At 43.2% G+C, this 15,636-nt stretch overlaps 1 protein-coding gene across 3 annotated transcripts in view; it reads left to right on the plus strand.

The window, feature by feature from the left end:
* The window catches only part of SLC20A1 (solute carrier family 20 member 1), a 15,759-nt gene extending 944 nt beyond the window's left edge, over positions 1–14,815 (plus strand). The window contains exons 2-11 of one of the 3 annotated variants that reach the window (XM_079941243.1): positions 248–863; positions 1,038–1,178; positions 1,366–1,451; positions 6,171–6,267; positions 8,710–8,829; positions 10,362–10,634; positions 10,756–11,314; positions 11,907–12,092; positions 12,642–12,726; positions 13,566–14,815. In XM_079941243.1, the coding sequence (XP_079797369.1) occupies positions 518–863; positions 1,038–1,178; positions 1,366–1,451; positions 6,171–6,267; positions 8,710–8,829; positions 10,362–10,634; positions 10,756–11,314; positions 11,907–12,092; positions 12,642–12,726; positions 13,566–13,727 (2,055 nt within the window). In that variant the 5' untranslated portion in view covers positions 248–517 and the 3' untranslated portion in view covers positions 13,728–14,815. Of the gene's footprint in view, positions 1–247; positions 864–1,037; positions 1,179–1,365; positions 1,452–6,170; positions 6,268–6,356; positions 8,830–9,147; positions 9,190–10,361; positions 10,635–10,755; positions 11,315–11,906; positions 12,093–12,641; positions 12,727–13,565 lie in introns of those variants that run through there. The other 2 variants (XM_079941244.1, XM_079941245.1) reach the window with 2 other exon arrangements.
* The last annotated feature ends 821 nt before the right edge of the window (positions 14,816–15,636 follow it).

The raw sequence follows: 15,636 nt of genomic DNA on the forward strand, positions 1-15,636 counted from the left end.
GGAACGGCTCTTTTCCGCTTTTCGCGGGGAGGGCGCGCGCGGGCCGGCGGCGCGGGGGCCGGGCTGGGCGCGCGCGGGCCGAGGTGGTCCCCTGCGCCACGTGCCCGTCGCCCGGCGCGGTCTGCGTGGGGTGCGGGATACCGGATCGCGGGCGGCGGGCACGGCCGGGGCCCCCAGTCCCGGTGGGCCGTCGCGGGGTGCGGGACCGCAAGGGCGCGCTGCTATTGTTATCCATCCCCCCTTCCAGGATGAACTTGCGTCCTTTCTCTTCTCCGCCATGGAATTCTGCTCCGTGCTTCTAGCCCTCCAGAGCCAAAGAAACCCCAGACAACAGATGCCCATACGCAGCGTATAGCAGTAACTCCCCAGCTCGGTTTCTGTGCCGTAGTTTACAGTATTTAATTTTATATAATATATATTATTTATTATAGCATTTTTGATACCTCATATTCTGTTTACACATCTCGAAAACCGCTCAGTAATTCTCTGATTAATTAAAGAACCACTACTCTAGAGAATGGCATCTACCATGGCAACGCTGATTGCCACTACTATTGCTGCTACTGCCGCTTCTGGTCCATTGGTGGACTACCTATGGATGCTCGTCCTGGGCTTCGTTATTGCATTTGTCCTGGCATTCTCCGTGGGAGCCAATGATGTAGCAAATTCGTTTGGTACAGCCGTGGGATCAGGTGTAGTGACCCTGAAGCAAGCCTGCATCCTAGCTAGTATCTTTGAGACAGTGGGCTCCGTCCTGCTGGGGGCCAAAGTGAGCGAGACCATCAGGAAGGGCTTGATTGACGTGGAGATGTACAACTCGACACAAGAGCTGCTGATGGCCGGCTCTGTCAGTGCGATGTTTGGTAAGTTTTTTTTCGTGTTGTCCTGATAGTGGCGGGTGAGGAAATTCTTATCATGGGTCGTTCCATTCTTGTGCTCTGCCTCGATTCAGATTATTACATTCAGTAATATGCACTTCGTACATAATGGAATTTGTCACTTTTGTCACGTACTTAATAAAACTTCATGTGTTTCAGGTTCTGCTGTGTGGCAACTAGTGGCTTCGTTTTTGAAGCTTCCCATTTCTGGAACCCATTGTATCGTTGGTGCAACCATTGGTTTCTCCCTGGTGGCGAAGGGGCAGGAGGGGGTCAAGTGGTCAGAACTGATAAAAATTGGTATGTTTAATTCTAAAAGGCTTTTTATTCTTCTTGTCGTGTTACCATGGCGTTGTGTATGGGAGAAAATGATGTAAAATTGGAGGGACGGGCTAAAGTTTTGAAACGAGAGGACTAAAATTTAAAGTGTGTTTTGGTTCCTGATTTCCATTAGTTGACATTTTTTTCTTAATGTGTTCTATTCCAGTGATGTCTTGGTTCGTCTCACCGCTGCTTTCTGGTATTATGTCTGGAATTTTATTCTTCCTTGTTCGTGCATTCATCCTCCGTAAGGTAATCTTTCTCTCCCCCCATGACCTGTACTAAGTCACACTTCGTGGTGTTCAAACCGATAGCATTATTGCAAATGGGATCGGTGTGTAGGAGTGTGGCCTTGGAAAGTTAGAAAAATTCTTTGTTTTGTATACCTCTCGTATGTTGAATTTTCTGAAAGAAGCAGGTTTTCAATACCCAAGAAGTCATTTGGGAAGGAAAAATTGAGCACTATAGTGTGCCGAGACTGAAAGAAAAAATTAAGGAAATGTATTTGGAGTGGCTTTGTTGACCTGTATGCAGATTACTACCTCAAATCACCATCATATGCAGGCCAGTCTGCATTGTAAGCTTAGGGTTCAACAAATCACAGTGTCCTGGGTGACATTTTCTTAGCTGCCAGTTAAAGTGGAGTCGTTTGGGTCCCCACATAGTTATTTGTAGAGTGTTGATTATCGAAACCAGCTTGTAAGCTTCATGGTGGACACGCTACCTCTCACAGTGACTTGACTCTAATAGCTCAGAATAGGTAAAAAGGAACCAGTAAAGGTAATTCTCATTTTGTTTTTCTTGGCAAAAAAAAAAAAAAAAATTCCAGACAGCCGTTTAATTTCCTGTCCATTTGAAAATCCCTTTTGAGGGACCTGATAGCATTTTTTTTAAATCAAGAAGTCTGATGCTGGCTCCAAAATAAATGTAGACAACAAGGGATGTTGTCGTTGGACTGAGTTACAGTAAGAATAAATGCTTTTTTCTCAGGAAACAAAGTTGTCCTTTTCCTGAGGTGAATGGCTCTTAACGGTCCATTGTAAGTTCTTAAAAATTCTTCTGAACTGAAGAAATCTGAGTGAAGGGAGATAGGTAGCTTAATCCCAAGGGGTAAGAATGTATTCAGAACCGTTTGTTTGGTCTAGTTCTAAGCTTCTCTAGGGAAGGATACGTACTTTTCTATAGAAATTCAGTAACTGGTAAAGTGACTCACTAATCACTATTTACCATGGCCTGAGTCTGGCAAAAGATAGCAGCGTAATACTTTGAAAACTTGAAACCTCTGTAGCTTGGTATAATTTGAGAGTAAACAGTTGGTTGATATCAACAGACTCAGAGTTTGGCATTGTCTTGTTTAGCAAGCGGTTAGTGAATAGCACCTACCCTCCTACTCCCCACAGCTGTGGAATGTGATAACGTGAGGCTTCCCTTTGAGGCTTAGTAGTAGTCAGGGATCAGAACTCTTCGTACTTTGAGAGCTGTATAGCTTGCTCCTTACCAGAGAAGCAGGAGGATTGCTGGGATCCCCTGTTGTGGATTTGTGCTCATAAAGGTTTACACCGGGTCTTTGTGGATTATTGAGAGACAGATTGTTCCAGAGGCTTTGTGTGTCTCAAGCCCAAACAAACTTCTTTTCTGGAGGAGGAATGGTCATGCTTTCAGGTACAAAGTGGGATTTTCAGGTCCCCAGAACTCTCATTTGGGGAATGCATGCCAGGCGTCTTTATCCTCAGTTAGAGACCTTAAGTTAGATATATGAACTTCTTAATTATATATTCCTCATGGGGTATGAGGATGGACATGATCAAGAATGATTGGAATAGGTCTTCCCTGGTGGTCCAGTGGGTAAGACTCTGTGCTCCCAATGCAGGGGGCCCGGGTTCAATCCCTGGTCAAGGGGACTAGATCACGCACGCATGCTGCAACTAAAGGGTTCGCATGTCGCAACTAAGAAGTCCGCATGCCACAACTAAGAGATCCTGTGTGCTGCAACTAAGATCCGGCACAGCCAAAATAAATAAATATTAAAAAAAAAAAAAGAATGATTGGAATAGTGTTTAAAACTATTCAATATGGACTTTGAGAATCTACCCGCACACACACACACAGGCAGGCACGTACTCTTGTGTTTAATCTACCAATAACAGATGAATTTTTAGGTGATGAGGCTGAATATTTCTGGTTACCGTTAGATTTTAAGTCTCAAGAAAACATCTTTACACTAGTAACCTTTGGTGGTCTTGGCTGTTAAAATCTAAATATTTGACCATTAAGATACTTTCCAATTAAAGATTCTGTTTTGGAAATTAACATTAAAAGTGCTTTTAAAAATTTTCAATTTTCTGAATGTTCCAAGGGTGTTGGGTAGTCTAGTAGGAAAAAGCAGAGTGGAGGTTAAGGATTGGGACAATAAACAAGGAATAAGGGGAAAAGGGAGTTTTCCTGTTGAGTGTTTAAATTCTAGTCAAAGAAAGTGGGCCTTTCAGCATTCTCCCTTCTGTCAGGAATCTCATTAAATATATCTAGGGTATCTTTTCAAACTCAGGAACTTTTTTCTTTAGTTTACTGGAATGTCCGATGTATAAAAAATGAATATTATGGTTGAAAATGGGTTATGAAGACCCCCTTTCCCATCCCATATAACTGGATGATGAGATATTTACTTATAGGTAAAGTTTTAAGTGTTAGGTGAGTCATATGGTGGTCAACATTCAATAAAATGTTAGCCCTGGTTACCTCCTGGGGGAGTGGCTAAGAGGAGTTTGGAGGTAGCAAAAGGGAGAAAGAGAAGCCCCCACAAATGTCTAGAACCCTTATGGATTTTGATTTCGGGGGGTGGTCTTTGGTTTCTTGGAGAATTTCTTAAAAGCACAGAGAGTTCTTAGAAGAAAAATGTATATACGCCTCAGGTTCATAACCTTACCGACTACCCTTGGGGTGGGACACGCATGGTTGAGTTACTCAGAGATGATGAGTTTTTTTTTTTTTTTAATTAATTAATTAATGTTTGGCTGCGTTGGGTCTTTGTTGCTGCACGTGGGCTTTCTCTACTTGTAGCGAGCGGGGGCTACTCTTCGTTGTCGTGTGCGGGCTTCTCATTGCAGTGGCTTCTCTTGTTGCGGAGCACAGACTCTAGGCGCGCAGGCTTCAGTAGTTGTGGCGTGCGGGCTCTAGAGCGCAGGCTCAGTAGTTGTGGCGCATAGACTTAGTTGCTCTGCGGCATGTGGGATCTTCCCGGACCAGGGCTTGAACCTGTGTCCCCTGCATTGGCAGGTGGATTCTTAACCACTGCGCCAACAGGGAAGCCCTGATGCTTAGGTTTTATTGGCTATTTTTGTTTTGACCAATTCCCTACCTGTAGCATTCTCTTAAACTACGGATAGGGAAGGTAATATTCAGAGTGGTTTTTGTCAAGCGCCCATCTCTGCTGATTTGGAATGGCACCTCTACTTTCCGTTTCCTTGATCTTAAGCCATTACCTCACTCTTCTGATGTATTTGATTCTTCTCCTTGTCTGTTCCTCCCCAAGATTTTCCATTGGATTGTGATTCAAGATAGCATTAAACCTTTGGGCTAACCACATCTTTGAAGTTTAGCCTTCTCATGTATTCAGATCTGTGCTCTTGTTTTTAACTCTTGTTTCCAGTCACACTGGCCTCCTTGCTGTTCCTCAGACAATTCAGGTGTTTGCCTCAGGGTCTTTGTACTTTCTGACGTCTCTGGGATAGTCTGCCCTCCAGGTAGCCTGCTCTCTGGCTGCTCTTTTTCTACCCCTGCGTGTGTACCTGGCTTATGGCTTGTTGACCTAACACATTTGTGTCTTTGTTCCACTGATGGTCTTTGGAGTATCTCCCGCGCCACCCCCAAGAATTAAAGTGTGCGCCTCCTTCCATCACGGCCTCCTTCCCCTTCTTTTTTCTTCATAGCATGATTCTGTACTAGAATGTAAGTGTCAGTTCTGTGAGAGCAGGAACTTTGTCTCATTCACTCCCATATTTTAGTGCTTGGCACAGTCTGTTAAATGAGGAGGTGACCTAGTGTACGATTGATTTTTATCTTAGCACTTTGGTAAATCACTAGTTGTGGCATATTTATCAAATGTCTAGATAAGATGGTTGTTGCTGGTATATTCTCCTACATGTTTTGTTTTTAAGAAGTCATTGCAGGTATAAAGTCAGGTAAGAAATGTAATATCTCATAGTCTGTTTCTTGATCTCTCTTACATAGTACATTTTCAGGTGTGTGCTCAGATTTTATCTGGACATGAGGTACCTTAGAGCACTGGGGGTTGAAACTGATCATTCAGGACATCACCAGTCACTAGTAATAGGTAGCCTTGTTAAGAATAACAGCAACAGGGACTTCCCTGGTGGCTCAGTGGTTAAGAATCCGCCTGCCAATGCAGGAGACACGGGTTTGAGCCCTGGTCCGGGAAGATCCCATATGCCACGGAGCAGCTAAGAGCAGCTAAGCCCGTGCGCCACAACTACTGAGCCTGTGCTCTAGAGCCTGCGAGCCACAACTACTGAGCCTGCGTGCCACAACTCCTGAAGCCCTCATGTCTAGAGCCCATGCTGTGCAACAAGAGGAGCCAACGCAATGAGAAGCCCGCACACCGCAACAAAGAGTAGCCCCCGCTCGACACAACTGGAGAAAACCCAAGCGCAGCAACAAAGGTGCAACGAAGCCAAAAAAAAAAAAAACAATAACGGCAACAAAAACCTAACCAACCCCCAAACATTAAAGCGAACACAAACTTAAATTCAGATGGATGTAGAAGATGAGATCAGCCTTGGTAGGGGAACTTCCAGGAGCAAATGTAGGAAAAGACCATCTGGCCTTGGAAACTACTATGGGGAGATAGTTATTGGAACTAATTCCTGAAGCTGCCCTTTGATAAGGTTCTATGGAAATGGGTTAAGTTTTTACAGCTTTTAAGATCTTGAGCTTAATGATGATGGTATTTTACAGGCAGATCCAGTTCCTAACGGGTTGCGAGCTTTGCCAGTGTTCTATGCCTGCACAGTTGGAATCAACCTCTTTTCCATCATGTACACTGGAGCACCTTGTAAGTACATATCAGAATATTTAAATGTGAATTGAAAGTTGTTTCTAAAACTTGCATTAAATGCCCAATTTACCCCTTTTTGTTTACAGGGCTGAAATCTCCTAGAAGGTGGCTGGCCTGCGCCCATTTCAGAAGGCTGCAGGCTAGTGTATGCTGAGTTAACCTAGATAGTTTTTCAACCAAAGAGACCTGCTCAGATTCTAAATCACTACAGACCTTTACTCTTTAGTCTTCACAGGATCCACCGATAATTTGATCTTCTCCCTCCCTCTTTCCTATCTATGCTAAAAATACCGGAATTGATGTTACCTCGACTACTGAAGAGTCATTAGTTATACTTGGTCTTCGATAATCAGTCATTTAGGACTGGTTTGCTGGATATTCTCATTTTTCTCTCCCAAGTGGAGCTCCTTTTTGTTTCTAAATTTACTCCCCTGAATCTGCTTGAATGAGAAGAGTTGGGATGTTTAACACCTGCCCTAAGTGCACTTGGAAGAAGAATTCATGCAGCTAAGAGGAAAAATATTTGTGAGAATATAAAGATTGAAATGTTGATTACTTTTATGTTGGAACACAGGCAAAGCATGGATTAAATTGTGATACGTGTTTCATTTAGCAATTGAAAAAGATTGATAACCTGTAACTTGTCAGACAGGACAGTACATGTCTTGATCAGTCAGTTTTCCTGTCTAGGTTCATTTGGCCTGATGGCCTTTGATCCGTCAAGTTAGTGGCTTTCAATCTTTTGACTGTTGTGACACACTGGAAGAAAGACATTGTACATTGCTGCCCAGCACACACATACTTAGAGAGGGAGGGGGAGAGAGGGAAAGAGAACTGGAATAGTATGTTGAAGCTACTTAACCTTACTATGTGCTATGCAGTCATATTTGCAAGTATTCTTTTTAGCTTTTTAAAATGCTCATTGTGGCCCACCAAATTGATTCCATTTCTGACTGATGGATTGTAACTTGCTTTGGAAACCTCACTGAAGTAATAAGTCACTGACCAAAATTGGAGTTAGCTAAGTATTTTTAACCATGTCTTTGTTAGAATAATCAGGAAAGAAATCAGACAACTTTATGAGGATATTGATCTTATTTAGGGGATACCAGCCTCCTTACCAAATGCTACAGGCAAAGGAAAGCTTGCCTGCTGCCTTTCCATTCTGTTTTAAATTGGCTTCTTCATGTTAAACTAAAAAAGGCTCCGTGAGGCTCTAAGCACTGATGTTTTATGTGGTAGCAGCAAAGCTCATAGTTCAGTGAAATTAGAAACTTGCATTTTCAGTCGTCTTTGAAAAGGGAATGTGGGTATTTTTGTCCTGTCCTTTGGTCGATCATTTACAAGAAAGAACCAGTCTCATTTTCCTTTTTTGACTTGGAACGTAGGCAAATTTAAATTGTGATACAGAGATTGATTAAATTTCATGTATATTTTAGTTTGTGTGACTAACTGCATGATTAGAATTGATAGCAGGAATTAAAATGGAAAGATTTAGTCATCACAGAACTTTGGTTTTGAAGGGGCCTCGATTTATATCTGATTTTTAAATACGAATCATTTTGAGGAACAATAGAATTTCCATTTTATAAGTAATTCCTAATATGCAAAACAACCACAAGGAACTAAGCTGTTCTTGGATAAACCACAGATCATTATAACATCCTTTAGGTTTAAGTAGTGTTCTCTAGTGCTTTGCTTCTGTCATTAAATATAGACGAGTGGCTTGGAGGCTGTTGGCATTTAAGTGATAACCAGGTGACTAGTTAATGATCCCTGAGCCATGTGAGAAGTAGGCATGTCTCTGTTTAAGATGTCGCTTGTTAGTGTGATTACCACTCTACTATTTTCTTTTTGTGAAAGACAGCCCTTTGAACTATTCTTATCCCTTGATAGATAAATGTATCTTAGTTTGATAATGCGTCCTAAGAGATAATCTTGCTCTAAAGGATTTTGCTTGGATGTGATAACTTCCACAGAGAACTGATTACATCAGTAGGAGAAATGTGACGACTGGGGCACTTTCCTTTCTTAACGTTAAAATCTTATGTGCAAACAGAAGGTGTGGCCGCTCCCATCTGGAGGCTGGGCAGTGGAAAGCTTCCGTTTATTTTCATAGCTAGTTGCAGTTGCTCAGTGTAGTAATCTGTCTTCTAAAGCAAAGAAAGGAAAAAGCCTAGTATGTGAAGGAGCTTGGGAGATGTCAGTCTAGCAGGTGTTTAAAGTAGGCCAGACTGGTGGATTTCACATGCTATGGGATTTTTCTCCCAGATTTGTATAGCCACGAACACAGTAATCCTGTGGACCTAAGGCTGGCAACAGCTATAAAGGGTGATGGGCTGGCTTGGGGAACCCCAGAGTCCCCAGAGGAGGGTTGACACGTTATTACAGGGGGGCAGTTGCCCTGGGGTTTTCAAGATGCACCATTTTATCTCCTAGTGCTGGGCTTTGACAAACTTCCTCTGTGGGGTACCATCCTCATCTCGGTGGGATGTGCAGTTTTCTGTGCCCTTATCGTCTGGTTCTTTGTATGTCCCAGGATGAAGAGAAAAATTGAACGTAAGTAACATGTTGTAGCAGAAAATCTTAACTAGTAATGCTGTGCTTGCTTCTTTGTGTGTAGCCGTCTGTAAAAATCTGCTACTTGGATAGATTGGTAAAGCCAGAAAATTTACATGGAAATTTGCGGATGTAGGTTTATTGTCCAAACTACGTTCTTATTAACTTAAAATGACCTGAGACCTAGTCATAAGGCGTATTTGACCTTATTTGGGCCGCCAGACAAGCTAGGCACTTAATCTGTTTTTTCTTTTTTTTACTGTACCTTGATCACTTGCCAGTGACATGCTAGATAAATACAGAGAAGTTGTAGTCTACATTAATTGAGAAGGATGAGGATACCTTAATGAAAAATAAAAGGTAGGTATGAAATATTTTCACAGGAAACATTTACCAAAACCAGCGCCTTCAGATTCAGATATTCAGAGCTATGCTACTATATTATCTGACTTCAGATTTGGTTCATTTTCAGAATTGGAGCACAGATTCCAGAGGTAGACATTTTCAGGGTGTCATGAAGGGATCATTTAGACCATTACTGTATGTAGTATTTCAGTATAATCAAATATGGCATACATTCTGGTTAGTATAGGTCTTAATTAAATCTTATATTCCTTCCCTTACTACTTGAACTCTCCTGAGACGATCTTTTTCCGCCCTTTTCATCTGCAAATGCTCGGGTGGTGATATAAGTTTGTTCTTTGAAGAAGCGCAGGGCTGCACAGACTGCAGTGGCACCGGGAGAGTGCTGCGTCATGCAGCTGTGTTCCGGAGCCTCCGAGAGGCTCTGCGCTAGTCTGGCGGCCCTCAGGACTTCGTGACCTTGATTCTCCCTCAGTCTGGGAGAAGATGAGACAGGTCTTGCTAATGTTCTGTACCCTGGTTGGTAGCTTGACCGGGATTCCTGAATGAACACGGAAACAGACTGGGCATTGGTGCAGAGGCAGAAAACGTTCCCACCTGGTCATGGAACTTGAACCATAAGGCACATGTCTTTGTTTTCTAGAGGTGGAAATTCAAGTCACCTTCAGTTGCCTGCGTTGAGCTGTGTCATTTTGCTTGAACTCACAGACTGAAGTTTGGGGCCACTTTTTGAAAAGGACGTGCACTAGGCGCAGTCAGAATTCTTAGTTCTCTGCCAGCCCCACGCTTGGGCTCCTCCCCCTCAAGAAGGGGCCAGCAGGAAGCTCAGGATGGTTTCTACATTTGTGAAGGGTTCTATGAAGAACAAGAATTTATAGCAGAGTCCACGGAGCCTAAAAGATTTTTACCGTCTGGCCCTTCACTGAAAAAAACTTTGCAACCCCTAGTAATAGGGTGTTCTGCATTTGTATCGCTGGTTTCTTCCCAAGTGAGAGATTAAGCGATACGGCAAATAAAGCAGACAGGAAAATTATCCTGAATTTTCACTGAAGTTTACATGTGGTCTTATTTTGAGAAGGATTTTTTTTTTTTTTTTTGAAGTGAGGAAAGGGGAAATGGAGAGCAAGTCAGTTTGGTCAAAACCAAACAAAAACATCCTTCTTTTCTAGGAGAAATCAAGTCTAGTCCTTCTGAAAGCCCCTTAATGGAAAAAAAGAATAGCTTGAAAGAAGACCGTGAAGAAACAAAGTTGTCTCTCAGTGATACCGAAACCAGGAATCCCGTCTCAGAGGTAGGGTCAGCAGCCACTGGGCCCCTGCGGGCTGCAGTGGAGGAGAGAACGGTCTCGTTCAAACTTGGAGACCTGGAGGAAGCTCCAGAGCGAGAGAGGCTTCCCAGCGTGGACCTGAAAGAGGAAACCAGCATAGATGGCACGATGAACGGTGAGTGGACTCTTCTCGGGCGGGGAAAGGCGAGTTTCCCTTTGTCAGCAGCACTGCTGCGAGGCTCTGTGTTCGGACTTGATGCTCTGGGCATTGAGTGTAACCTTTCGGTCTTGGCCAGGTGCAGTGCAGTTGCCTAACGGGAACCTAGTTCAGTTCAATCAAGCTGTCAGTAACCAGATAAACTCCAGCGGCCACTATCAGTATCACACGGTGCATAAGGACTCTGGCTTGTACAAAGAGCTGCTCCACAAGCTACATCTTGCCAAGGTGGGCGACTGCATGGGAGACTCTGGCGACAAACCCTTGAGGCGCAACAATAGCTACACTTCCTATACCATGGCAATTTGTGGCATGCCCCTGGATTCGTTCCGTGCCAAAGAAGGTGAACAGAAGGGTGAAGAGATGGAGAAGCTGACGTGGCCTAACGGAGACAGCAAGAAGCGAATTCGAATGGACAGTTACACCAGTTACTGCAACGCCGTGTCTGATATTCACTCGGCATCCGAGATCGACGTGAGTGTCAAGGCCGAGATGGGTCTGGGCGACAGAAAAGGAAGCACCAGCTCTCTAGAAGAATGGTGTGACCAGGACAAACCAGAAGTGTCTCTCCTCTTCCAGTTCCTGCAGATCCTCACGGCCTGCTTTGGGTCATTCGCCCATGGTGGCAATGACGTCAGGTCAGTCGATCATGACTCTTGGCGTTGCTCGTGCTATTTTTGTGCCGCCTAATCCCTTTATGAGGTTCTGCTTGTGGCCTTGGTACTTACACCACCCGTGGGACACTGAATAATGCAGAAAGGATGAGGTAATAGCAATTAATTGACTTAAAAAAACAGGAAGAAAAATTTTTTCTTCAGAGATTACAAAGAATATGTTTGTTTCTGTAGGTGGTAAACACATATATCTTCCACAGAGAAGCCTTTTATCGAGATGGGAGCCAGTTCTTTGATAGAATCACTGCCCCCTAGAATGAATTTGTAGGTGGTTAATCCTAGTTCTGTGGTTTGTCACCTGTTCATTGGAACCCAAAATTTGCTTTAGTTGGGCCTGTAGGAAGACAGGCCACCAGATGCGTGGCGTTTCCCCTCTGAGAAGAGCTCTCATTTTCTTCTGTTGTGTATGTTGGGGTTCCATTTATTTCCTTTGAAAGAAAGACCAGTTTCTAATGAAAGCTTTGCTTTAGAAAACTTAGTAGATCAATTGACAACTAGATTCTTGCCAAGTTTTAGTTTTGCCTGAAAAATCATCCCTGCCCTCTTTTTCTTGCAGCAACGCCATCGGTCCTCTGGTTGCTTTGTATCTGGTTTATGACACGGGAGATGTTTCCTCAAAAGTAGCAACACCAATATGGCTTCTGCTCTATGGTGGTGTTGGTATCTGTATTGGTCTGTGGGTTTGGGGAAGGAGAGTTATCCAGACCATGGGGAAAGATCTGACACCAATCACACCCTCTAGGTAAGTTGGTAAAGCAGGTCTTATTAGGTTAATGCTCATTTTCTTAAGATACATAATACTGTGCAGTGGTACTACGTAAAGTAACCAAGTTCGTGTAAGTTCCTGATGTTCCTCTCTCTTTGGTGTGAACTTTTTAGATTTTCCTTATCGTCTGGCCCTTAAACATAATTTATCTATTCAACTCCGGTGGACTCTCTTTAACAAAATAACTTCTGAGAAAGGCGTGTGTGCTAAGACTTACTAGCTATGTACATTTGGCTTTTGTCTCTGTCTTTACGGAGCCAACACTGATGTTTACTAAATTCAAAGTAAAAGTGCAAGCTTTAAGAATGGGCTTCCAGAAAACCTGAAAACCTCAAATGCTGGAAAAGAGAAGAGCAGTCTCATGGCCTGATTTAAAGCAGATTTCAGGAGTTAGAGCAAACTAAAGATGTTGGTGGAGTTTTCGTCACTGGATAGAGCACAGCAAGATTGTGTGAACTTTGGGGTAGTGCTAACTTACCAAAATTTAAGTTCCATTCTTGACAAGTGATCTGTCTGTGTCCACAGCGGCTTCAGTATTGAACTGGCATCTGCCCTCACTGTAGTAATTGCATCGAATATTGGCCTTCCCATCAGTACAACACATTGTAAAGTAAGTGTAATGTAGAGGTACTGTGTCTTTTGAGTGGTTTTAGTAGATACGTCGAGAGGTATTTTTTTGTTCTTTTTGTTTTTTGGTTTTTTTCCTTTGATAATTTGGTGTTATACCGTGGGAGTCTTGAAGAGTTCACAAGTTTAGGACAAGTTGACTCTAAGGATGTAAATACACGTTGTGCAATTTCTAGCGTCTATTACTTTTATTTAAGCAGATAGTATATTTTCTCCCCAAACGGTGCAAAAGCCCCTTTTTATAGAGGCAGCAAGTCTGTGAGGCTTGTTGAAGGGCAGTTTATTTGAAGCAAGCATATATTCAGAGCATCTCAGGATTGAAGTCCTGAGAAACTTATTGAGTCCTAAGGTGGCTTGATGACCATCTAATAACCATAGGGTAACTGTAGGGAAAGGAAGAAACTGGCTTCCTTAAGGGAATTTTTAAGTTAGTTCATCATGGAGCCTTTGAGTCATTCTTTTTCTTCCAGAGAGATCTACGGGTGATTGGCTATTAGGTCTAACAGCAGCCTCCCTCTAGAATCTTTGGGAAGCCTAAAACTTAAAGGAATCTATTATTAAAGCAGTTGTTATTATTATTAATGTAGTTCATTACATTCCAGCAGCTCAGAAGGGAAAAGGGAGTTTTCTTTCCCTCTTTTACCCCAATTAGCACAGATTCCGTGACTGGGTTTTACATTGCCCTTCGTCTTGTTACAAGCCAGCTTTCGTGGATCGGTCCGGCAGTCGGGGGCTCCTTACCTACCTAAGAATCACGGGTCTGTTTAACAAAATGCCACTGGCACTTCAGTAACCAGTTTCCTTGATTGCTTTCTCCCGTAGGTGGGCTCTGTTGTGTCCGTTGGCTGGCTCCGATCCAAAAAGGCTGTTGACTGGCGACTCTTCCGCAACATTTTTATGGCCTGGTTTGTCACAGTCCCCATTTCTGGCGTTATCAGTGCTGCTATCATGGCAGTCTTCAAATATGTCATCCTCAGAGTGTGAAGCTGTTTGAGATGAAAATTCGGGTCAGTGTTTGGGACCACCGTACACATTCCTGTTCCTTTGAAGAATGAATTACAGTGTTATAGAAGACTGACAGGAGTCTCTTTAAAGTTTGGGAGCTGTGGGAGGGAAGCGTTACTTGTGCTATAATTGCTTTTGTGCTAAATACGACTTGTCTCAAGATTAGCTGTGTAAAGTGGCCAGGTTTCCACTGGTTCCTGTTGAGGTTCCTTTTCCTTCTGGGCTGTGAATTCCTGTATATATTTCTCTACTTTTTGTATCAGGCTTCAATTCCATTATGTTTTAATGTTGTCTCTGAAGATAACTTGTGATTTTTTGTTTGTTTGTTTTGTGTCGTTTTAAAACGACCCTTCAGAGCCATTTGACAGCGTGCTCTGCTTTGTTGGTTTCACCAGCTTCTGCCCCAACACGCACAGGGACTTAACAGCACACACCGTAACCGAAGCTTCCCTTGTAGTCTCTTAGAAAAATCGTCATTTGTACCCTGCCCTCCTGTCGGTAGTGGCAGGTTCTGTTGGCATACGTGAACTTCTTACTTACAAGGACAAGGTTCTTTGGACACGGTGAAAATTTAAGTTAGTAGTAACTTCTTTGCAGGCAGTTCACTGACCATGATTGCTAAGAAGAATTAGGAAGAAAAATCCTTCTGGCAGTCTTGGTTATTTCTTTAAGATTTCTGGCAGTGTGGGATGGATGAATGCAGTGGAATATGAACTTCGGGTGAGTTAAATGGGCCAGCCTTCCATGTTCATCTGTCTACCTCTTAACTGAATAAAAAAGCCTACCGTTTTTAGAAAACATGTCTCATTGGTTTTGTTCATATATTTGAAGCATCTGAGCTCCCGATCAGTCGGCCTTATGCAATTCTTAGGAGAATGTGGTATCTTAACAAGTGAGAACTGCCCTCTAGCTTAAAGTTCCCCACTCCTCCCTGGTACGTTTCTTGTGATCCCAGAATATACCTGACATTCCTCCATGGGGCATTTCTAACTGTTTAGTATTTTTTACCAGCACATCCTAGACATTTCCACGTTAACACGTATCTACTCATTGTCTTTAACAGCCACAAAGTTTTCCTGTTTGAATGGATTAGTTTGTCTTACTAGACCCTTATTTAGATTATTTGTAGCTTTGCTATTAGAATGCTAAAATGAGTGTTCGTGTTTCGTGTGTGTAGCTCGGCTTCATTTAAAAATTCTCAGTGTCGGATTCTTCAGTCTTGACCCATTATCTCTTTTAGGCTTGATCAGGACAGTTAAGCAAAAGTGCATGGCTTTGCAAACTAGATTGATGGGTCCTGTCCTTAGACTTTTAGCAAGATGCTTTGTAGAAGCCAGACTGCAACAAGGATAAGGTTATGCTTGCCTGACCTGTGCCTGAGAAATTGGACCACTGGTTGCGTACCTGCCATGGATTCACTTAGTAAATGTTCACCGTTTCATGTCAGGCACTGCACTAAGCTTTTTATATACATTTAATTCTCAAGACCTTTTGCAGTAGTTCCTAACATTATTTTGTAGTTGATGAAAGATACTGAACTGTATCTTTCCTAATCTTAAGAGAACAGACAGGGACTTCCCTGGTGGTCCAGTGGGTAAGACACCATGCTCCCAATGAAGGGGGCCCGGGTTCGATCCCTGGTCGGGGAACTAGATCCCACATGCCACAGCTAAAGATCCCGGGTGCCATGCAACTAAGAAGAGAATGGACTGCCCCAGGCTAGCTGAAGGTAGCCATGTGACTATTTGAGGAAGGAGAGGGGGGCCTGGGGTAAAGAGGAACCTAACGGTAAGCCCAGAACTGAGGGTCCTGCAGGAGACCCTCTGAGTTTTGGCGCTGACTTCCAGGATGACCTCACACAAACCCAGATCCTGTCTTTGCCCAGTGA

Source organism: Stenella coeruleoalba (genome assembly GCF_951394435.1).
Source record: "Stenella coeruleoalba genome assembly, chromosome: 13".
Taxonomy (NCBI): domain Eukaryota; kingdom Metazoa; phylum Chordata; class Mammalia; order Artiodactyla; family Delphinidae; genus Stenella; species Stenella coeruleoalba.